The following is a 24,844-nucleotide window of genomic DNA, read 5'->3' on the forward strand; positions in this document are numbered from 1 at the left end:
CAGTATCCTATCATTTTCCCTTTTCATACTGTTCATGGGGTTCTCAAGGCAAGAATACTGAAGTGGTTTGCCATTCCCTTCTCCAGTAGACCACATTCTGTCAGACATTCAATATCACAGTAATCCAAGTCTATGCCCCAACCAGTAACGCTGAAGAAACTGAAGTTGAACGGTTCTATGAAGACCTATAAGACCTTTTAGAACTAACACCCAAAAAAGATGTCCTTTTCATTATAGGGGACTGGAATGCAAAAGTAGGAAGTCAAGAAACACCTGGAGTAACAGGCAAATTTGGCCTTGCAATGCGGAATGAAGCAGGGCAAAGACTAATAGAGTTTTGCCAAGAAAATGCACTGGTCATAGCAAACACCCTCTTCCAACAACACAAGAGAAGACTCTACACATGGACATCACCAGATGGTCAACACCGAAATCAGATCGGCTATATTCTTTGCAGCCAAAGATGGAGAAGCTCTATACAGTCAACAAAAATAAGACCAGGAGCTGACTGTGGCTCAGATCATGAACTCCTTATTACCAAATTCAGACTTAAATTGAAGAAAGTAGGGAAAACCACTAGACCATTCAGGTATGGCCTAAATCAAATCCCTTATGATTAAACAGTGGAAGTGAGAAATAGATTTAAGGGCCTAGATCTGATAGACAGAGTACCTGATGAACTATGGAATGAGGTTCGTGACATTGTACAGGAGACAGGGATCAAGACCATCCCCATGGAAAAGAAATGCAAAAAAGGAAAATGGCTGTCTGGGGAGGCTTTACAAATAGCTGTGAAAAGAAGAGAGGCAAAAAACAAAGGAGAAAAGGAAAGATATAAGCATCTGAATGCAGAGTTCCAAAGAATAGCAAGAAGAGATAAGAAAGCCTTCCTCAGTGATCAATGCTAAGAAATAGAGGAAAAGAAGAGAATGGGAAAGACTAGAAATCTCTTCAAGAAATTAGAGATACCAAGGGAATATTTCATGCAAAGATGGGCTCGATAAAGGACAGAAACGGTATGGACCTAACAGAAGCAGAAGATACTAAGAAGAGGTGGCAAGAATACACAGAAGAACTGTACAGAAAAGATCTTCACAACCCAGATAATCACGATGCTGTGATCACTCATCTCGAGCCAGACATCTTGGAATGTGAAGTCAAGTGGGCCTTAGAAAGCATCAGTACAAACAAAGCTAGTGGAGGTGATGGAATTCCAGTTGAGCTGTTTCAAATCCTGAAAGATGATGCTGTCAAAGTGCTGCACTCAATATGCCAGCAAATTTGGAAATCTCAGCAGTGGCCACAGGACTGGAAAAAGGTCCGTTTTCATTCCAATCCCAAAGAAACGCAGTGCCAAAGAATGCTCAAACTACTGCACAGTTGCACTCATCTCACATGCTAGTAAAGTAATGCTCAAAATTCTCCAAGCCAGGCTTCACCAATACGTGAACCGAGAACTTCCAGATGTTCAAGCTGATTTTAGAAAAGGCAGAGGAACCAGAGATCAAATTGCCAACATCTGCTGGATCATGGAAAAAGCAAGAGAGTTCCAGAAAAACATCTATTTCTGCTTTATTGACTATGCCAAAGCCTTTGACTGTGTGAATCACAATAAACTGTGGAAAATTCTGAGAGAGATGGGAATACCAGACCACCTGACCTGCCTCTTGAGAAACCTGTATGCAGGTCAGGAAGCAACAGTTAGAACTGGACATGGAACAGACTGGTTTCAAATAGGAAAAGGAGTACTCAAGGCTGTATATTGTCACCCTGCTTATTTAACTTCTATGCAGAGTACATCATGAGACATGCTGGACTGGAAGAAACACAAGCTGGAATCAAGATTGCCGGGAGAAATATCAATAACCTCAGATATGCAGATGACAGCACTCTTATGGCAGAAAGTGAAGAGGAACTAAAAAGCCTCTTGATGAAAGTGAAAGAGGAGAGTGAAAAAGTTGGCTTAAAGCTCAACATTCAGAAAACAAAGATCATGGCATCCAGTCTCATTGCTTCATGGGAACTAGATGGAGAAACAGTGTCAGACTTTATTTTGGGGGGCTCCAAAATCACTGCAGATGGTGACTGCAGCCATGAAATTAAAAGACGCTTACTCCTTGGAAGGAAAGTTATGACCAACCTAGAGAGCATGTTGAAAAGCAGAGACATTACTTTGCCAACAAAGGTCCGTCTAGTCAAGGCTATGGTTTTTCCAGTGCTCATGTATGGATGTGAGAGTTGGACTGTGAAGAAGGCTGAGTGCCGAAGAATTGATGCTTTTGAACTGTGGTGTTGGAGAAGGCTCTTGAGAGTCCCTTGGACTGCAAGGAGATCCAACCAGTCCATTCTGAAGGAGATCAGCCCTGGGATTTCTTTGGAAGGAATGATGCTAAAGCTGAAACTCCAGTACTTGGCCACCTCATGAGAAGAGTTGACTCATTGGAAAAGACTCTGATGCTGGGAGGGATTAGAGGCAGGAGGAGAAGGGGCCGACAGAGGATGAGATGGCTGGATGGCATCACGGACTCGATGGACATGAGTTTGAGTGAACTCCAGGAGTTGGTGGTGGACAGGGAGGCCTGGCGTGCTGCGATTCATGGGGTCGCAAAGAGTCAGACATGACTGAGTGACTGAACTCAACTGAATCTTGTGCTGCGCATGTAAGGGTCTATCACTGGTTTTTAAACTGGTGTCAAGTTAAATATTCACATCCAAAAGTTGAGAGTTATGTGTTTTTTTGGCAGGAATTTTTAGGACTTCAAGCCTGGGAGGCAGCATCTCAAGTAACCTTGAGAAAATTGCTCCGATGAGGCAAGGGGGCAGCTAGGATAGATAGAAGTTTTGCAAAAAGGGCAGGTAGTCAGAACATCAAAAGATATTTAAGTCCTTTAATTATTGTTAATTAAGTTAAAGAAAACCAGCTACAGTAAGTTAAGGAAGTTAGCACTTTTCTGTATACGAGAAGATGCAAGAATCTGGATTCACTGAAATCATTCCTTTGATATACACTTTAATTATTTGGGGCCAGTTTCCTGTGTTTTTACCTCCTGTTTTCCTCAGGGCTCACTACAGGGAGTGGCAGCAGTCAGATGGCAGGTATTCTGTCCTTTCTAAGTTCCCTCAGGGCTAACCAGCAGCCTGTGGGCAGGCTGCAGGCTGATGACTGTGACATCCTTTGTTTACCGACATGGCAGGAGATATTCCATTTCTCTCTAAGCATAAATAGTGTCATTCACTCTTTTTAAATGTGTACTTTATTTAAAAATAAAGCAACTTTTTGCCATATGGAAATGTTAAACACTTTCATATTAATTGGAAAATGAATGTAAATTTAATAACTGAGAAAAATAGCATCCTTAAGATTCTTACAAAAATAATGACATTGAATAATTTTCAGAAATGGTTAAAACATGCTACCCACTGAACCTTTTCCATTTTTAAATGACAACACAAGCAAAGGTATTTCTACATGATGATTTGTGCCTTGTCAAAATCAAGAGTAGAATTAATTTGAAAGAAACATGAGTAGCTATTGCTTATAAAATCTAGTCATAAGATTTAGGCTCTTGCATACTGACCAGGTGAAACATACTGTCTGAAATGTGCTTTCAAGAATTAAAACAAGTCCCTGTTTACTGTAGTAGTTTTTAGGTCCATCAGTGGTTGAAATTGCTTTAAGCTGAAGCCCTTTTGAAATTTAATAACTAATTAATGTCATATTTGAATGAGGTCCAAAATGATAACCCATATGCTGAAATCTAGGCAGAATCAATCATGTTTTACGAAGAGGAATCAGTGTATTTTTAGAAAACACATTTCATTTTGCTATGGTAAAAAGTGGTTTTGAATTAATTTTCATTAATGTAAGGTAAATACTCTAGGCATTGACTTACTGAAAAAAAATTGAAAGCAAGTGTACGTTCCAATATCTTATTTAATATTAAAAGTGGTTTTTAAAAACTCTGTCATGAGCATTTGAATGTAATTAGAAACTATATTAATTGACCAGATGACAAAAAAGACTGATGAACTGTAGCCTTAAAAAAGTGCAAGTCAGGGACTTCTCTGGTGGTCCAGTGGTTAAGAATCTGCCTGCCAATGCAGGGAACATGGATTTAATTCCTGGTCCAGGAAGATCGCACTTGCTGGGGGGCACCTAAGCCCACACACCACAACTGCTGAAGCCCATGCATCCTAGAGCCTGTGCTCCACAGCAAGAGAAGCCACCACAATGAGAAGCCTGTGCGCCGCAGCTAAGAACAGCCCCACTTGCCTCAACTAGAGAGAGCCTGTGCACAACATTGAAGATCCAGTGCAGCCAAAAATAAATAAAATTTTTTAAAGGTGCAATTGAGCTTTTCAATAGTTGAGTAAAGCCACCCCATGTCACATAAAGTGTTACTCAGTAGATTCTGACTCTTTGCGACCCCATGGTCCCCACCAGGCTCCTCTGTCCATGGAAATCTCCAGGCAAGAATAGTAGAGTGGGCTGCCATTCCCTTCTCCAGGGAATCTCACCGACCCAGGGATCAAACCTGGGTCTCCTGCATTGCAAGTGGATTCTTTACTGTCTGAGCCACCATAAGGATCCCAACTAATAATGAAAACTAACCACTTTAAGAAGAGCACAAAAATGCTACATTAAAATAACACTGTTCTGCTGTCTTAAAGGAAAAAGACTAAGTGGCATCATCAGCATCTGAAGCCTCTATAGATGACCTACCTGCCCTGGTGCATTTGTTAAATAATGGGGCACAGTTTTAGGGACGCTCTGGCAGTTTCAGATAGTTGCGGAAAAGAAAATAAACCTCCATATATTCAAATTTAAACTTGCTTTCTGCATTTGCACTTACCCATTTTCCATTCAAATTTAAACTTGCTTTCTGCATTTGCACTTACCCATTTTCCATTTGTGTGTTTCTTTCTTCTTTATTGTCAGGAAGGGCCATCTTCAGAGGGCCAGTTCAGTCCAGTATGATATCAACTTGGTAGAGACAAGCAGTACCAGTGTCCACCACAGTGAGTAAATTCAAAATACATGTATATTTTAAAACCCTAAGTTAGATGTTGGTTGTCTAATGGGATTTGGATCTATCCAAAAAATGTTGACCCTAAAAATTTTTTCTATGGGTTTTTTACCTGAAGATGAATTTCTCATTAGCTGTATGACACAAGTCATCTTTTTCCCCCAAAGAAAACTATGTTATCGCAATATGTGAAATTATGATGTTAGTTATAATATGTTTCACAGACTGATTTTTACAGAAGTAATTTGAAGTGGGCTGGTATATGGACAGAAGGAGGATTTTTATCTATAAGGAAAAGCAAATCTTTTGGAAACGTATGGGTCAATTCATGTTTTAAAAATATTGTGAGACTTCTGCTTCTGACCAAGATGGAGTAACAGAGACTGGATTTACCTCCTCCTTGAAACAATTTATAAATGGACGTTATACATTAAGTGATGGTTTTCAAGACATTGGACAACAGGAAACAAAGGATCATGAGAGACTGAAAACAGATGAGATGAACCAATGATTCCCTCAAAGTATTGCCTTGAGAATTTCCAGGCTGTGGCATGGGAAAGTTGGGTGGATGACCCAGGTTGATCAATGTGGCTTGATCAATATAGTTCACTGGAAAAGAGGAGAGCCACATAGAGAGAGAATTTCAGAGATCTTCAAGTATTCAGTTGAGTAATAATCACATATATACTAGGAAAGTACTTGATATTAGGGAAAGAATCACCTGATAGGATTAGAGGTACCCACTATTTGCACAAGGCTAGGGAAAGTGCCTGTTCCCAATAATAAGGCTAAAAATCCTAATTATTCATTGAGTAATATAGTGTACACAGAAGACTGTTTCTTCAGTAGTGGGGAATGATTAGCCCTAGATTGAGTACTGCTCCAGTCCTGCCTAACAGACCATAAAAGCAAGAACTGAAAGAATCAAATTGTTTCTAAATAACCTAACTGCATCATCATCATCAGCTCAATCACTCAGTCACGTCCGACTCTTTGCGACCCCATGGATTGCAGCATGCCAGACTTCCCTGTCCATCACCAACTCCCAGAGCTTGCTCAGACTCCCAGCATCAGGATCTTTTCCAATGAGTCAGTTCTTCACATCAGGTGGCCACAGTATTAGAGTTTCAGCTTCAGCATCAGTCCTTCCCAATGAATATTCCAGATTGATTTCCTTTAAAATTGACTGGTTTGACCTCCTTGGAGTCCAAGGGATTCTCAAGAGTCTTTTCCAACACCACAGTTCAAAAGCATCAATTCTTTGGTGCTCAGCTTTCTTTATAGTCCAACTCTTACAACCATACATGACTACTGGAAAAACCATTGCTCTGACTAGGCAGACCTTTGTTGGCAAAGTAATGTCTCTGCTTTTTAATACACTGTCTAGGTTCGTCATAGCTTTTCTTCCCAGGAGCAAGCGTCTTTTAATTTCATGGGTGCAGTCACCAACCACAGTGATATTGGATCCCAAGAAAATAAAGTCTGTCACTGTTTCCATTGTTTCTTATCTATTTTCCATGAAGTGATGGGACTGGATGCCATGATCTTCATATTTTGAATGTTGAGTTTTAAGCCAACTTTTTTACCCTCTTTCACTTTCATCAAGAGGCTCTTTAGTTCCTATTCACTTTCTGACATAAGGGTGGTGTCATCTGCATATCTGAGGTTATTGATATTTCTCCCAGCAATCTTGACTCCAGCTTGTGCTTCATCCAGTCCAGCATTTTGCATGATGTACTCTGCATATAATTTAAATAAGCAGGGTGACAATATACATCCCTGATGTACTCTTTTCCCAATTTGGAACCAGTCTGTTGTTCTATGTCCGGTTCTGTTGCTTCTTCCCCTGCATACAGGTTTCTCAGGATGTAGGTAAGGTGGTCTGCTATTCCCATCTCTTTAAAAATTTTCCAGTTTGTTGTGATCCACACAGTCAAAGGCTTTGGCGTAGTCAAAAAAGCAGAAGTAGAGGCTTTTCTGGAACTCTCTTGTTGGCAATTTGATCTCTGGTTCCTCTGCCTTTTCTAAAACCAGCTTGAACATCTGGAAGTTCTCGGTTCACGTGCTGTTGAAGCCTGGCTTGGAGAATTTTGAGCATTACTTTGCTAGCATGTGAAATGAGTGCACTTGTGTGGTAGTTTGAACATACATTGCCTTTCTTTGGGATTGGAATGAAAACGGACCTTTTTCCAGTCCTGTGGCCACTGCTGAGTTTTCCAAATTTGCTGGCATATTGAAAATGGTTAAAATGGTAAATTTTATTAAGTATATTTCACAATAAAAAGCCAGAAAGAGATGCAGTTTCTTTGGGTTTTGGTTGCACTGGGTCTTCGTTGCTGTATGCGGGTTTTCTCTAGTTGCGGCAAGCTGGGGCTGCTCTTCATTGCAGTGGTGTCTCTTGTTGCAGAGCGCAGGCTCTAGGGTTTGCAGCCTTCAGTATTTTCGGCAGAGGGGCTTGGTTACTCTGTGGCATGTGATCAGACCTCTGTCCCTTGCATTGGCAGGAGGATTCTTAGTCAGGGTACCACCAGGGAAGTCTAAGATGCCATTATTAAATGATACTATCAGATGATTCATTTCGATATACTCAAAGTTATCATTTGAGTTATCAAGAGATTGAGTTGTGTTCTTCTACTTTTAGGTGAAGTCATGTATTTTAATGGTTTGATGAGTTTTTTTATTTTTGCTGTTATTTGTAATGATAATGTCTGGAACTACATTCATTTTTTAAATGCTTGATGATAAAATAACCAGTGAAAAAATTCTCAGAGAACTGAATGTTTTATCATACATGGTTTTAACTGGGAAGATTAATACAAATAGGGCCAAATGTGACAGGAAAAAATGTGGGAATGGCTGACTGCCACTAACACTTGAATGCACGAGTATCCATGCTTGTAATTCACCAATGGTTTATCTCCTCAAAGGATTTGCCTCTTAATTTTTTTTTCAGAACATTCAATGGCATGGTAAAAACTCAAATTATTTTTTTAGAAACCACATACACCTAAAAAGCAAGTTGGCTTCTTTTCAGTTTATAAAGACATGTTTGTAATAAAATAGAAACTACCTTGGAGCCTTTCCACACAGAGGTACTCCGGTTTAATTGGGAAAAGAGTTTCAGAACTCAAGTATTAAATTGCTGCCTTCTTTTAATGAGGAAAAAAGGGTACCACAATCAGGGGTAAAAATCTGGATAAGGTGTTGGGCATAGCTCACAAAATTAGCTCACTGGCCACTTATTTTCCAATGTCAAACAGTCTCAGTATCTGCAAAGCCATTACTTTAAGAAAAGCAAAATAAATGCCATTACCACATGTGACAAGATCTGTGTCATGAAAACAAAGTTGATCATGGGGATTGGGAATTTCTTCATGCTGCTGCTGCTGTTGCTGCTGCTAAGTCGCTTCAGTCATGTTCGACTCTGTGCGACCCCATAGATGGCAGCCCACCCGGCTCTCCCGTCCCTGGGATTCTCCAGGCAAGAATACTGGAGTGGGTTGCCAGTCCCTTCTCCAATGCATGAAAGTGGAAAGTGAAGTCATGTCCGACTCCTAGCGATCCCGTGGACTGCAGCCTACCAGGCTCCTCCATCCATGGGACCTTCCCGGCAAGAGTACTGGAGTGGGTTGCCATTGCCTTCTCCTTCTTCATGCTTATATTTGTTATGAAAATCAGAGCATGATGGTACATGTTATTTTAAAATTTATTAATGACCTATTTTCACCAGGAAACTCCTCTTGCCACCATACCATAAAGCTTTATTCAGTTTAACACTCCTTTCTAATAGATTCATTCATGTCACCTTGTATGCCTCTGAAATATAAATCTCCCAAGGCATTTTAAAAATTTGTTCATTAAGTAAACCTACAGATTTAAGTCCTGGCATCCATGTAGATTGTGATTACATATCATCCCTATTGCAATAACACACTAGTTCTTAAAGTACAGCTCTTTAAATGAAAAGAAAGTAAGGTAACTATGGAACCGTGAACATCAAGTATTTATAGGTGCCAGACACTGTGGCTGGTATTTCACTTTGGAGACTCTTATAAGTCTTAATACCCATTGTGAAATATCAGTCTCCTCAGATAAGCAGATGATACTAAATGTCAATAACGTCAGATACACAGATGATACCACCCTTATGGCAGAAAGTGAAGAGGAACTAAAGAGCCTGTTGATGAAAGTGAAAGAGGAGAGTGAAAAAGTTGGTTTAAAACTCAATATTCAAAATATGAATATCATGGTATCTGGTCCTATCACTTCATGGCAAATAGATGGGGAAACAATGGAAACAGTGAGAGACTTTATTTTGGGGGGCTCCAAAATCACTGAAGATGGTGATTGCAGCCATGAAAATAAAAGACGCTTGCTCCTTGGTATGACCAACCTAGATAGCATATTAAAAAGCAGAGGCATTACTTTGCCAACAAATGTCTGTCAAGACTATGGAATTTCCCAGTAGTCATGTATGGATGTGAGAGTTGGACTATAAAGAAAGCTGAGTGCCAAAGAATTGATGCTTTTGAACTGTGGTGTTGGAGAAGACTCTTGAGAATCTCTTGGAGTGCAAGGAGGTCAAACCAGTCCATTCTAAAGGAAATCAGTCCTGAATATTCACTGTGAAGGACTAATGCTGAAGCTGAAACTCCAATACTTTGGCCACGTGATGCGAAGAACTGACTCATTGGAAAAGACCATGATGCTGGGAAAGACTAAGGGCAGGAGGAGAAGGGGACGACAGAGGATGAGATGGTTGGCTGGCATCCCTGACTCGATGGACATGACTTTGAGCAAGCTCTGGGAGTTGCTGATGGAGAGGGAAGCCTGCATGCTGCAGTCCATGGGGTAACAAAGAGTCAGACACAACTGAGTGACTGAACTGAACTGAATGCAACCCATTGTGAGGCAAGTGGCATTCTTCTCTACGAAAAACAAAACAGGTTTAGAGAGGTTAAAATCAAGATCGCACATCAAAAGGTGGTAAGACAGGATTTAAGCCCAGGTGAATCTAGTTCCCAAGTCCAAGTTTTTCATACTGTACTTATGCTTCCACAGATAGAGGGTAACAGGCTCAGGGCTCATTGGCTCTTGAGGGAGCCAGTTGTCTCTACGTTAAATACCAGCCACAGGTTTTGTTTTGCTTTTATCTCAGTTTTTGTTTTGTTTTTGCTACTTTCTCCAGTTTTCCTGCCATCAGTTATTCATTTTTATTGCTGTTAGAGTGACTCACTTTACCAATCTTTCCCTCTTACCCTCTTTGTCATTTGTAATATCTTTTTAAAAATTCACCAAGCTTGTTAGAACTTCAGGTAACAGAAAATAAGCAGTGGGAAAAGGCAGGGACACTTCTGTGAGATCTGAATGGAGGTGCTGATACAACTCTTGTGTGTTCTGGGGTGTGTTAAGAGGCTCATTTGGATGTTCTAGGCTAGTTCACCTCAACTTTTCACAAACAGAAGGGGTGGATGTACATGTGTAAACAAAGATGTGTTGACAGTTGTACATATAAAGAAAAACTAAGATGGAGAAAACATCTTGATTCTTATTTTCCATAGGTCATGGAGAACATTGAAGAAATAACACAGTGAAGCCAAATCATTGCTTCTTTGTTACAAAGGCAAAAAGTGAAACACTAAATGGTAAAATAAATTAAACAAGTTAATCTTTCTTTGTTCTCTAAATAAAAGACTGAAAGTTATCATACCTTGAAACACAGTCCATCCTGTTGCAAAGTATGTGTGTTTCTGTAACATATAATAACTTATTTGCAGTTGGTAAATAGGAAAGTAATATCAATCCTGTATGAAAGTTGCATGGGTTCAAACATGATTTTTTTTTTCCCCAGTAAGCTAATATGTTGAAGCAACTAGAGGCAAACTTTCTCACAGCTCAGGAGAAACTCTTAGTAATATATAAAGACCCTAAAAGAAAAGCGAAAATCCTTTAAGGGCAAAGAGTGACTGTTTCAGTAGCTTTCACTGTATTAAGCTGGATAGGGAAGCTGCAAAGAGCAAGTTAACCATGAAGACATTTCACCTAGTTATTAGGAAAAAATCATTGATTGATGAAGGTAAAACTGCATAGCTCATCTCAGGACTTAGCAAATCACAGGTTTTTTATGTCTTGGTGCAGAAGGAATTCAGTGACGGACAAAGTGAGAGAGGTAAGAAGTGGATTTATAGTTTAGGATGCTTTTGAAGGATACAAGCAGGCAGGCAAGAGACCTCTGCCCTGAGAACTAAGTGGGCAACATGTTTATAAGCAAAGGGAAAATAGAAAGGGTTGAAGAAGACCGCTTTCTTCCTCATTCTTTGAGTGGATGTCAAGCTTACATCACTAGCTCCTCCTCAAGTCAGGCAGAGGACTTTTTGATCCTATATGGTCAAACTGGGACTGTCATGGTGCTATCCACATCAGCAGAAGGGTGGCAATGTAAACTAACATAGATCAAAATATGTTAAATAACCTCAGGTTTTAGTATGATGAGGTCTTCTACTTTGGTACCTTCCCCATGTATTCCTGTCTTTGGTATGTGCTAAGGGACTTGTCCTAAGGATCATTCTCATGCTGACCGGGACCAGCAGGGTACAGGCCTCACTTTTTCACTTACTGGACTGGAGCATATCTTATGCTTTTATTGTGTGGTTTTGTTGTTAAGCAGGCCTGTTTCACAATAGTCTGATTGCTTTCTTGAGTGATCATTAGCTTACAATGATCTCCCAAAGTTCCTTCTCTATCTGTAACTCCCTAGAGGGATGTCAAAAGCTGCCTGTGTAACTATCCTGCTCTATCCCTATCATTGGGAGCTACCTTTAGACCCTATTTTTAATGTTAATGAAACTGGTTTCTTTTAAAAATAAATATTTATTTGGTTGCATTGGGTCTTAGTTGTGCATGCGGAATCCTTAGTTGAGGATGTAGGTTCTAGTTGCCTGACCAAGGATCGAACTGAGGCCCCCTTTATTGAGAGTGTAGAGTCCTAGCCACTGGACCGCCAGGGAAGTCCTGAAAATGGTTTCTATGAGGAGCAATTGATTTCAGGGTCTATATCTGAAAGGAAGAAGCACAAACCCCAAAGTTTAAGTATACAAAAGATGGACTAATTCTCAGTGCAGATACTAGTGGAGATTTAGGATTCTTGTTTTTGTTACTGCTCAGGTTACAGAATTCCAAACCTTTTTTCCCCCATTAGGCTTTTAATTTTAGGGCACGATTTTACAGATCATGATGTTTTCATCTTACTGGGAGCAATATAAAGAATGCATTTGGTAAAGCTGGTAACAGAAGTCCATAGTTTTCATTAAGGCTCCTCTTTTTTTTTTTTTTTCAGTTGTATAGATTTTAACAAATGCATGATTTCATGTGTCCACCACTACAATATCACATTGAATGATTTCACCACCCAAAAATCTCCTGTGCTCCATCTACTCTTTCCCAGTCTCAGTGGTAACCACTGACCCCTTTACTATCTCTATAACTTTTTACTATCTCTATAGCTTTTTCTGGAATGTCATAGAGTTGGAATCATACAGTAGGTAACCTTTTCAGATTGGCTTCTTTCACTTCTTAGCCTTTTACACATGCAATTCAATGGCCTTAAGTATATTCCCATTGGTTCAACCATCACCACTGTCCATCTCCAGAACTTTCTCATCATCCTATACTGAATGCTATACCCATTAGACAGTAACTCCTCATTCCCTCCTCTACTCAGACCATGGTAGCTAACATTCTACTTAATCTCTAAGCATCTGAGTATTCTCAATGCTTGATTTAAGTCTCAGTATTTCATACAAATACATGAATCATGCATTTGTCCTTTTGTGTGTGGCTTATTTCACTTACCATGTCTTCAGGTTTCATCAACAGTATAGTATGTATCCAAATTTCATTCCTTTTTACGACTGAATGATATTCCATTGTACATATTTACCTCATTTGGTTTATTCATTTATCAACAGATGAACATGAGTCATTTCACCTTTTGGCTATTGTGATGATTCTTCTAGGAACATACATCCGCAAATAGCTGTTCAAACCCCCGTTTTCTATTCTTTTGCATAAATACCCAGAAGTAGTATCAAATGTTAATTATATCTTTAATTTTTTGAGGAACTATGATACTGTTTTCTACAGCAGCTATACTGCGTTATATTCATATAAATATATATATGAATATATATATATTATAGCAATGCACTGTAGTTCCTCCACATCCTTGTCAACACTTTTTAAAAAAAATAAATAATAGCCACTCTAGTGGGTATGAAGCGCTATTTCATTGTGGTTTTGCTTTGCATTTCCCAAATGATTAGTAATGTTGAGCATCTTTTCATGTGCTAATTGGTCATCTATATCTTCTTTGTATACCTGTCTATTTAAGTCCTTTGCCCAGTTTTGAATTGGGTTGTCTTTTATAACTGTTGCTGCATTTTAGGAGTTTTATATATATGTGTGTGTGTGTGTGTATATATATATATAAATGGGTACTAATCCCTCATCAGATATGTGATCTGCAAATATTTTCTCCCGTTCTGTGGACTGCCTTTTTTACTCTGTTGATAGTATGCTTTGATACATACATGTCTTACTTGTTTCTGGCCATGCTGGGTCTTCGTTGCCCTGTGTGGGCTTTCTCTGCGTTGGCTGTGGCAGGCAGGGGCCGCTCTTTGTTGTGGGCTGTGGGCTCCTTCCTGCGGTGGCTTCTCTTGTTGCAGAGCGTAGGATGTGGAGCATGTAGGCTTCAGTGGTTACAGCCTGCGGTACAGGAGTTGCAGCACGTGGTCTCCACGGTGCATGGACTGCAGTACTTGCACCACACAGGCTCGGTAGTTGTGGAGCATGGGCTTAGCTGCTCTGTGGCATGTAGAATCTTTCTGGACCAGGGATCAAACCTGTGTTCCCTGCATTGGCAGGCGGATTCTTATCCACTGTGCCACCAGGAAAGTCCAAATGTCTAATTTTTGAAGCTCAGTTTGTCTCTTTTCTCTTTTCATGCCTATGACTTTGGTTATCTAAGAAATTGCTCCTAAATCCAACGTTCTGAAACTTTCCCCCTGTTTTTTTTCTAAGAGTGGAGTTTTAAGTCTTATTGTTAGGTCTTTGGTCCATCTGAACTAATTTTTGTATATAGTGTTAGGTAAGAATCCAACTTCATTCTCTGGCATGTGGGTATCCAGTTTTCCCAACACCGTTTGTTGAAAACATTGTCCTTTTCCCATTAAATGGTCTTGGTGTGCTTCCTTCAAATTATTTGACCATATATGTGAGAATTTCTGGATTCTTTATTCTATTCCACTGTTCTATATGTCTGTTTTTATTCATTATCACACTGTTTTGATTATTGTATCTTTGCAGTAAAATATGAAATCAGGAATTGTGAGTCTTCCAACTTTGATCTTTTTTAAGATTATTGTTGTTTTTCAGTTGCTAAGTCATGTCTGACTGTGATTACATGGACTGCAGCGCACCAGACTTCCCTGTCCTTCACTATCTCCTGGAGCTTGCTCAAACTCATATCCATTAAGTTAGTGATGCCATCCAACCATCTCATCCTCTGTCACCCTCTTCTCCTCCTGCCCTCAATCTTTCCCAGAATCAGGGTCTTTTCCACTGAGTCGGCTCTTTCCATCAGGTGGCCAAAGTATTGGAGCTTCAGCTTCAGCCTCAGTCCTTCCAATGAATATTCAGGGTTGATTTCCTTTAGGATTGACTGGTTTGATCTTGCTGTCCAATGGACTCTCAAGAGTCTTTTCCAGCACCACAGTTTAAAAGCATCAATTCTTTGGTATTCAGCTTTCTTCTTTTCAAGATGTTTTGGCTATTTGGATCCTAGATATTCCACTTGAATTATTATTCTGTATCTGTAAGGAATGTCATTGAGACTTTGAAGTGAATTACCTTGAATCTGTAGATCACTTTGGGTAGTATTGTCATCATACCAATATTAAGTCTTCCGGTCTGTTTACATGGGATGTCTTTCAACTTATTGGTGTCCTCTTTAACATCATTAATATCAGCTTCCCTGGTATAATGAGTTCTCTGGTGGCTCAGAGGGAAAAGCGTCTGCCTGCAATGCAGGAGACCCAGGTTTGATTCCTGGGTCTGGAAGATCCCCTAGAGAAGGAAATGGCAACCCACTCAGGTACTCTTGCCTGTAAAATCCAGGCTTCTCTACCAGGATGGAGAAGCCTGGTAGGCTTATAGTCCATGGGGTCACAAAGATTCGGACACAACTGAGCGACTTCACTTTCTTTCTTTCACTTTCCCTGGTATAGCTCAGTTGGTAAAGAACCTATCTGCAGTGCAGGAGACCCCGGGTTGATTCCTGGGTTGGGAAGATCTGTTGGAGAAGGGATAGGCTACTCACTCCAGTATTCTTGGTTTTCCCTTGTAGCTCAGCTGGTAAAGAATCTGCCTGCAATGTGGGAGACCTGGGTTCAATCCCTGGGTTGGGAAGATCCCCTAGAGAAGGGAAAGGCTACCCATTCCAGTATTCTGGCCTGGAGAATTCCATAGACTGTATAGTTCATGGAGTGGCAAAGAGTCGGACACGACTGAGTGACTGTTACGTTAACGTCATTCAGCAATGTCTTGTAGTTTTCAATGTACAAGTCATCAACTTCTTCATTAAGACTTCATTAAGTCTTTGGGGTTGTTCATATTAGTATATAGAAAGGCAGCTGATTTTGTGTGTTGCTTCTGTATCTAAACTTTGCTGGATTATTTTCTTAGTGCTAACAGATTTGGGGGTGTGGAGATCATTTGTGTTTTCTACACCTAGGGCCATGTATTCTGCAGAGATAATTTTACTTCATTCTTTCTAATTTCATTCTTTTTGTTGACTAATTACTCTGCCTTGAATTCCAACACTGTGCTGAATAGGACTAGTAAAAGCTGCATCCTTGTCTTGTCCGTGATTTCAGTCCTTTTCCATTGAGTAGAATGGTAGCTGTAAGAGGTTCATATGTGGTCTTTATTATGTTGAGGTAGCCTCCTTCAATTCCTAGTGTGTTGTCTTTTTTTTTTTAATCGAGAAGAATTTCGTCAGATCCTTTTCCAGCATCAATGATATGATCCCCATGGGACCCTCACTCTGCTAATGTGGTGCATTGTATTCAGTTGGGTTTTTCTCTGTTGGACCATCCTTGCATTGCAGCAATAAACCCATGTGTTCACATGTATAAAATTTTTAAAGTGATCTTGAATTCAGTTTGCTAATCCTTTAAGAAGTTTGCATCAGTATTCAGCATGGATATTGGTCTTTAACTTTCTTTTCTTGTGTTGTCATTGTCTGGCTTTGGTATCAGGGTAATACTAGGCTTATATAGTGGATTAGGAAGTGTTCTCTCATATTGAATTGGTTTTTTTTTGAAAAGTGTGAGGACTGATGTTATTTCTTCTTTAAATGTTTGGTATAACTGAGTAAAGTCAAAGGTTGCAGGATTTTCTTTTGTTGGGGGGTTTTTGACTGCTGATTCAATCTCCTTTCTAATTATAGGTCTATAAAGACCTAATTTCTTCATGAATCAGTCTTGGTATGGTTTTTACAATTATATCCATCGCATCTAGGTTATCCAAGATGTTTACAACTGCTCTTGTATTCTTGTGATCCTTTTTATTTTTGTAGACTCATTAGTAATATCCTTAATCTTACTTGTTTTTTGAAGTTGAGTCTTTTCTGTTACTGATCTAGCTAAAAGTTTATCCATTTTATTAACCTTTTCAAAGAACTAACTTTTGGTTCAAAATTTTCTGTTGATTTTCTGTTCACTATTTTGCTTATCTTAGTTCTAATATTCTAGTATTAATCTAATATTCTAGTATTCTAGTGACTTTGGGCTTAGTCCATTCTTCTTTTTCTAGTTCCTTAAGTTATAAAGTTAGAATGTTGATTTCAGTTTTCTTTCTTAAGGTAAGCAGTTACTGTTAACATATTCTCTTATGAGATGCAGTGAGAGCAATACATGTTGTGTTTTGCTTAATGTATTTTGAGGATGTTATTAGATGTATAAATGTTTATTAATTATTATATCTGTCATATAAAACCCTATAGGACATCCTTTTCTGTCTCTTTAAATTCACAAAGGTTATAAGTCTATTTGTCTGATAATAGTATACTGTTCTTTTTTGATTACTATTCACATGGAATATCTTTATCCATCCTTTTACTTTTAACCTATTTGGATCTGAAGTCAGTCTCTTGTAGACAACATATGGTTAAAGTAATTGTTGGTAAGGAAGAACTTATGTCATTTTGCTATTTCTCTTCTAAATGCTTCATGGATTTTTGCTCTTTATTTTGTTAGTGTCTTTTGTGTTTTGCTTTTTTTTTTTTGTAGTAAAAGATATAAATTCCTCCTTTTTATATGTATTCTATAGCTATTTCTCTTTTTTGGCAGTTTTTTTTTTTTTTTTTCCTGCTGCACTTCACAGCTTGTGGGATCTTAGTTCCCCAATCAGGGACTGAACCTAGGATCTTAGCATTGAGAGTGCAGAGTCCTAACCACTGGACTACAAGGGAATTCTCCTGTAGCTATTTCTTTGTGGTTACCATGGGGATTCTGTTAAATGTCATAAAGTAATAACACTAATTTGAATTTATAGCAGCTTAAGTTCAACAGTTAATAAAAACTTTGCTACCTTGCTCTTATGTAACTTTGCCTTCACTCCCTTTCAGCCATTAATGTCGCAGGATTCCATCTTTAAGCATTGTGTCGGAAAACATAAACCAGTAACTGTATTTATACGCTGGTTCCTAAGTTTTGTGGAAAATAGAGTTAAACATCAGAGTTATACTAGTTTCTATAATTGTTCATGTATACCTTTACTGCAGAGTTTAATTTCTTTTTATGGTTTCCTGTTCTTATCCTTTGTCCTTCAAGAATTCCCTTTAGCATCTCTTTCAGGGCATATCTAGTTGTAATAGTCTCTTCCTGCTTTTATCTGATAATGGTTTAATTTCTCCCTCATTTTGATGGATAGTTTTGCCAGATAAAAGATTTTAGGTTGACAGTTTTTTCTTTTAGCACTTTGAATATATCAAACTACTGCCATTTGCCCTCCATGGTTTCTGATGAGGAATCTGATAATCTTACTGAAGATCCCTTTAATTTTTTTTTACTTTTGGCTGTGCTAGGTCTTCATTGCTGCAAGGGCTTTTCTCTAGTTGTAGCAAGCAGGAACTACTTTCTAGTTGTGGTGCCCAGGCTGCTCGTTGTGGTGGCCTCTCTTGCTGTGGAGCACAGGCTCTAGAGTGCACCAGCTTCACTAGTTGTGGCATATTAAGCTCAGTAGTTGTCTCCCAGACTCTAGAGCACAGGCTTAATAGTGGTGGCACACAGGCTTAGTCAGGCTTAGTTGCTCTGTGGAACATGGAATCTTCCTGGATCGGGGTCAAGCCCATGTCTCCTGCTTTTACAGGTGGATTCTTTACCACTGAGCCACATAGGAAGCTTTATGAGTCTCTTCATTCTTGCTGCTTTCAAATTCTTTCTTTTTGTATAGCTTAATTATACAGATCTTCCTTGACTTACAGTAGGGTTGTATATTGATAAACCCATGGTAAGTTGACAATATCATAAGTTGAAATGCATTTTATATACCTATCCTACTGAACTTCATAGCTAAGCCTATCCTACCTTAAATGTGCTCTGAACAATTACATTAGCAAAAACCATCTAATACTAAGCCTATTTTGAAGTGATGTAATTGAATACTGTGCTGAAAAACAGAATGATTTTAAGTATATTAGATGTTTACCTTCATGATCACGTGGCTGACTGGGAGCTGTAGCTCTCTATCACTGCCAGTCAGCGTAAGTGCATCTCATTGCATATTGCTAACCTGGGAAAAGATCAAAATTCAAAACTTGAAATGTGGTTTTTACTGAATCCATATCACTTTTGTAACATTAAGGTTAAAAAATCCCAGGTCCTAGGTTGAAGACAAACTATGATGTATTTTTTTACTTTACCCTATTTGGTGTTCATTGAGCCTCTGGACATCTACATCCACATCTTACATCAAATTTGGCAAGCTTCTTGTCATTATTTATTCAAATAATCATTATATAGTTTTCTCTTTCCTCCTTGGACTCCTGTAATGTTTCTTGTTCCATTTGAGGGTATCTTGCAAATCCTTTAGATTTTTTTTTTTTAATGGCAGTTTCAACTGTCCTGTCTTCAGCTTTGCTGATGAGTTTTTTTGCTTGCTCAATTCTACTGTTCAACCCCTCTAGTGAAATTTTATTATTTTAACTTTCTGCTCCAGACTTTCTTTGGTTCCTTTTTGTAATTTCTCTCCATTGGTATTCCCATTTTATTCATCACTTTCTTGATTTTCATTAGTTCTTTGAGCATAATTAACGATCTTTTCCTGTTAAGTTCTGTGTGTAGGCTTCCTCCAGGCCAGTTTCTGTTTCACTGAATTGACCTTGTTTCCTTGTTTCTTTGTACGCCTTTCAGGTTTGTTGTTGTTGTTGTTGAAAATCGGGCACTTTACTATTACAATATTGTAATTCTGAATATAACATTCTGTTTTATCCTCAGTTCGCCAGTTGCTGCTGACAGCTAAAGTCTGTTGTTCATTTGTTTTTGAGACTTCCAAGCCCTTTTTGCAAAGCCTATTCCTTGTGTGTGATCATTGAAACCTCTGTCCCTATTATCTCGTTTATCTGATTTTAGAGACTGTCCCTGAATGCCAGTTCTCCTTTTTGCAGTTTAGCTGTGTCCTAAGGCATTCTCGCCATACTTAGTTAGGTTTGCTTCTATCCTAGGGATCAGACCAAGATGAAAGCCTAAGGTCTTAAGTCTTTTCTGAGCCATTTTTGTCTGTGCACACATTTGGCATTCTGCATTCCTTGAGTACAACTGCTCTTGAACATCTGGTTTGTCAAAAATCTTACCCCAGTTTTTCCTCTGAGTCTTATATGGTCTGTATCTAGATGCCTGCGATTCTGTAGTCATCTGGCAGCTTTCACAAGCGGTGCCTACCTTTTCTTGCCTGTTTCCAAGTTATGAAAAACAATGATGAACAGCTTGAATCAAACCTTGTAATCCCAAAGACAGATCAGAAAAGGCAGTAATTTGCAAGTAGTCTATTCTTCCTCTTCTGGTTTGAGGAAGGGAAATGGAAACCAGGCTTCTCTTATTTTAAGAATAAGCCCACCATTGCACAGGAGGCAAGGGTGGGTAAAAAGTCACATTTTTCTGCCATTTTGACGATGGGTTTTCTTCACTGGGCTGTGTGTTGGTTGCTGTAAACCTTTGACTGTTTTCCAGAATTCCAACAAAGTTGGTTCATATAGTTGCTGCTTTCCCCCTTTTCTCCCCAGTGTTTCTGTGGAGGAATGAAAGCTGGAATGTCATAGATTACAATTTTGCTTGTGTCAGTCAGATCAATTATGTTTATTCCTATCTGTAATTCTAGTGTCCTGACTAGGCTTTGAATAGAGTATGTTTCAGATACATGTATGGTGACTGAATTTTAGTTAGACTTGGAAATTTTGTGTAAATGTTAAGAAAAGGGTCTCAATTATTTTCATCTACATTTAAAATTAATGAATACATATTTTTTCCAATTCCTTATAGTAATCAATCTTTCCTTTTTTACTATGATGTTACTGTTTTGTTCAGTTACTCAGTTGTGTCTGATTCTTTGCAACCCCATGGACTGCCCCACGCCAGGCTTCCCTGTCCATCACGAACTCCTGGAGCTTGCTCAAACTCATGTCCATCGAGTCGGTGATGCCATCCAACTATCTCATCCTCTGTGACCTCCTTCTCCTCCTGCCCTCAGTATTTCCCAGCATCAGGATCTTTTCCAGTGACTCGGCTCTTTGCATTAGGTAGCCTAAGTATTGGAGCTTCAACTTCAGCATCAGTCCTTGCCAATGGGCTATTCAGGGTTGATTCCCTTTAGGATTGACTGGTTTGATCTCCTTCCTGTCCAAGGCACTCTCAAGTGTATTCTCCAGCACCACAGTTTGAAAGTATCAATCCTTTGGTGTTCAGCCTTCTTTATGGTCTGACTCTCACATCTCTACATGACTACTGGAAAAACCATAGCTTTGACTAGACAGACCTTTGTCAGCAAAGTGATGTCTCTGCTTTTTAATACACTATCTAGGTTCATCATAGCTTTTCTTTCTAGGAGCAAGCATCTTTTAATTTCATGGCTGGAGTCACCATCCACAGTGATTGGATCCCAAGAAAATAAAGTCTGTCACTGTTTCCATTTTCCTCCATCTATTTGCCATGAAGTGATGGGACCAGATGCCATGATCTTAGTTTTTCATATGTTGAGTTTTATGCCAGATTTTTCACTCTCCTCTTTCATCAAGAGGCTTTTTATTTCCTCTTTGCGTTCTGCTGTTAGGGTGGTGTCATCTGTATATCTGAGGTTATTGATATTTCTCCCAGCAATCTTGATTTCCGCTTGAGCTATTTCATATGATGTACTCTCCATATAAGTTAAATAAGCAGAGTGACAATATACAGCCTTGACGTACTCCTTTCCCAATTTGGAACCAGGCCATTGTTCCATGTCTGGTTCTAACTGTTGCTTTTTTTTTTTTTTTTTTAATTTTTACTTTACAATTCTTTTTTTTTTTCTTTCTTTTTTTTTAATTAATTTATTTATTTTTAATTTTTACTTTACAATTCTGTATTGGTTTTGGCATAGATTGACATGAATTTCTTGACCTGCATATAGCTTTCTCAGGAGTCAGGTAAGGTGGTCTGGTAATCCCGTCTCTTTCAGAATTTTGTAGATGTTGTCATTCACACAATCAAAGGCTTTAGTGCAGTCAGTGAAGCAGATGTTTTTCTGGAATTCTCTTGCTTTTTCTATGATCCAGCGGATGTTGGCAATTTGATCACTGGCTCCTCTGCCTTTTCCAAATCCAGCTTAAACATCTGGAAGTTCTCAGTTCACATACTGTTGAAGCCTTGCTTGGAGAATTTTAACCATTACTGTGCTAGCATGTGAGATGAGGGCAGTTGTGTAATAGTTTGAACACTTTTTGGCATTGCTTTTGTTATTGGAATGAAAACTGACTTTTTCCAGTCCTGTGGCCACTGCTGAGTTTTCCAATGCTGAGTTTTCCAAATTTGCTGGCATATTGAGTGCAGCATTTTAACAGCATCACCTTTTAGGATTTGAAATAGCTCAGCTGGAATTCCATTCCCTCCACTAGCTTTGTTCACATGAAAAGGCAAAAAGATATGATGTCCACAGGACACTAACTTTTATAAAGCCTTTCTGAAATGAAATGCTCCACAGACTCAGTACCAAAACATTAAATGGTGTTTATTGGCTTCTGCCAATGTTCTCTGCTTTATAGTAGCATATATTCTTCTGTCTCCATCATGGCATAGTGCAGAAATGAAATAAAAGTAACATGTCTCATATAAATATGACTTTTTCTATAAATGGGCCAATATTAAAATGACTTCCTGGTAACACTCTTTTACATAGTATAGGTATTAGTTTTGTTCATTTAACAAGGATATTATTACTAATATTCACTATGTTTTATTTTAGGATTTTCATAAAGCAAGACTCATAAATTGTTTCTACAAGTGAAAACCAAGTCAGTCATCTAAAATCTCAGTTTCAAATCAAGAGGATTTAGAGTCTTCTGTTTTGATTAAAATGGAATTTATGGTGGTATTTATTTTATTTTATTTTTTTTATGGTGGTATTTAAATGGGTTAGGCTGTGTGGGCACAAAATGACCAAAGTAGATTTAATTATTTTTTCAAAAATTTCTGTAGAATGCATAGGACTTTATCAGATTTGTAAAAGTTTATTTTACATTCTTTCATGTTCACTGTGTTAAATTTGCGGTATAAATCAGTGCCAAAACCTTTCCTGTTTGGCTTCTCTTACTAGACTGAAAAGTGGTTTTATTTACCAATGGTCCAGGTGTAAGCAAAGTTGAAAATTACAGCAGTGAACTGGCCTTCTGGACCCCTTCATTAGTCTAGGTCACAGGCTACTAACTGTAGCAATATGTAGGATGTCTGTTTCCAGGTCTTAATCCCAAGCTTCCCTCCTCTTCCTTACATTGTTACTTGGCTTCTCAAGTTTATTCCTTAAAGCAGACTTTAACAAGGCAAACTGTAGCTGCAGCAAGATTCTGCTTTGAAAGCACATAAGAAAGCATTTTTAAAACATTTTGATTGAATAAACAATCCTGTCAACCCTGTCACTTGATAGAAGGCAATTCAGTATGTGAAGACACTGAAAATACATCTTTAGTTTTTTTGTGCTTGTGTCAGTTTTTTTCACGTGATCATTTTTCCGGTTTCACAAATGACTAATACAACAGCTGCCATTCTAGGAATTTAATATTTTTTTTAGCTGAATCAGTAACTTTTCCTTTAATGCTTGCTTTTAAGACAAGCCTTTCTAAAACAGCTAAATACTAATATTCAAAAATATTCCATTGCAATCAAACTTTTCTTTGGACTTTCTTCAGGAACTAATATTGAGGATAATCATAATTTAAAGAAACTTTAAAGTATTTTCATCAGTCATATAAATAGTAGAAAGAAAATCTTTTGGAGTAAAAATTGGTTTAACAAATTATTAAAAACAGAAAAGTGTGAATGTTCATGTATTTTGATTTCACTTACCTTGCAAGTTTCCTTCTATCCTGTTAGAACTACTGACTGTTACAAAAGGGCCATACTTTACGTCATCCTGCATTAGAATATGCAAATACAGATGTCCTATAACAAAGACCTGGGAAAAAAACAAGTGGCTTAGGCAAGACTGATTTTAAATTCTGTCTTGTAAAACAGTCTAAAGAGAGGCAGTCCAGATCAGTTATGCACTTCAACAAAACACTGTGTGGATACTGTTCTGTGTGGTTCTCTTCCACAAAACAGCATTGGCTCTGCTGTGGAGTCTAAGATGGCTCACTATCATATCCACTTCTAAGCGACAGGACTGAATAAAGGAAAACAAAACAAAAACGGTCATGCTGTTAAAGGGAATATTATCATTTCCCTCACATTTCACTGCCCTGAACAGTCAATACTTGCAAGGGAGACTAGGAAATGTAGTCTCATTCTGGTGTGCATATGCCTACCTAAAAACCAAAGGTGTTATCTGTGTGAACAGGAAAGAATGGATATCAGGAGAAAACTGGTATTCTCTGCACCTATTCTGATATATTTACAAATAATTAGAAATTTAAACTTGACTCCTTTTACTGGAAATGTGCCAGGATTTGCTAGCCGACAAATACCATCATTCTGGGTTTTCCCCTTAGTTTCCTTCACTCACTCACTAAAAGTGGTGAAGGAGATGGTGAAGGGCAGGGAAATCTGCCATGCTGCAGTCCATGGGGTTGCAGAGTCGAACACAGCTGAGCAACTTAACAACAACACAACTATCTGAGTTTCCAAGGTATGTTATACTGGTATAAAGTCAAAGAAAGGTGATGTAATTGCCTGATCTGCCAACTAGCTATATAGAAGTAGGTGAAAAAAAGAATCTTCCGATGCAGTTTTTTTTTTTTTAATCTCAACATTGATGTTTATTTGCTGGTGACTGGTGACTATGCCCTGAGGGCCACAGTGAGTGACTAAGGTCAGCAGTTACTCTTCAAGGACTCTAGCACACAAAGGCAACAGCTGATACCCAAGTGTGACTCTAGCCTCGACCCTTTGTCCATGTTGCAATGTCTTTATTGTGGGAAAAGGAAAATGTTTTCCCTTAGAATAGAATATGGATTAGTCTTGGCAATTCATTTGACTAAGCAACTTTATAGAGTACTGAAACAAAACAGTTCTTTAATA

The 24,844-nt window shown here is 38.6% G+C and overlaps 2 protein-coding genes and 1 non-coding gene across 15 annotated transcripts in view; 2 read left to right on the forward strand and 1 right to left on the reverse strand.

Annotated features, from left to right (window-relative positions):
* Positions 1-10,731, forward strand: part of NRG4 (neuregulin 4) — a 103,920-nt gene extending 93,189 nt beyond the window's left edge. For all 13 annotated transcript variants that reach the window (XM_040257353.1, XM_040257349.1, XM_040257346.1 and 10 more), the window contains 2 exons: positions 4,940-5,019; positions 10,589-10,731. In XM_040257353.1, coding sequence (XP_040113287.1) covers positions 4,940-5,019; positions 10,589-10,605 — 97 coding nt within the window. In that variant the 3' untranslated portion in view covers positions 10,606-10,731. The remainder of the gene's footprint in view (positions 1-4,939; positions 5,020-10,588) is intronic.
* LOC120875501 (HIG1 domain family member 1A, mitochondrial-like) overlaps positions 1-10,731 on the forward strand; it is a 61,192-nt gene extending 50,461 nt beyond the window's left edge. The window contains 2 exon segments of the mRNA XM_040257355.1: positions 4,940-5,019; positions 10,589-10,731. The gene's annotated coding sequence lies outside the window, so the exon portion shown is untranslated.
* A 13,847-nt stretch (positions 10,732-24,578) lies between these two features.
* On the reverse strand, positions 24,579-24,709 carry LOC120875751. Its single transcript, XR_005724054.1, has one exon. It is a non-coding gene; the product is annotated as a small nucleolar RNA SNORA3/SNORA45 family (small nucleolar RNA).
* Between the last annotated feature and the right edge of the window lie 135 nt (positions 24,710-24,844).

Source organism: Oryx dammah, unplaced genomic scaffold, assembly GCF_014754425.2.
Source record: "Oryx dammah isolate SB20612 unplaced genomic scaffold, SCBI_Odam_1.1 HiC_scaffold_16, whole genome shotgun sequence".
NCBI lineage: Eukaryota > Metazoa > Chordata > Mammalia > Artiodactyla > Bovidae > Oryx > Oryx dammah.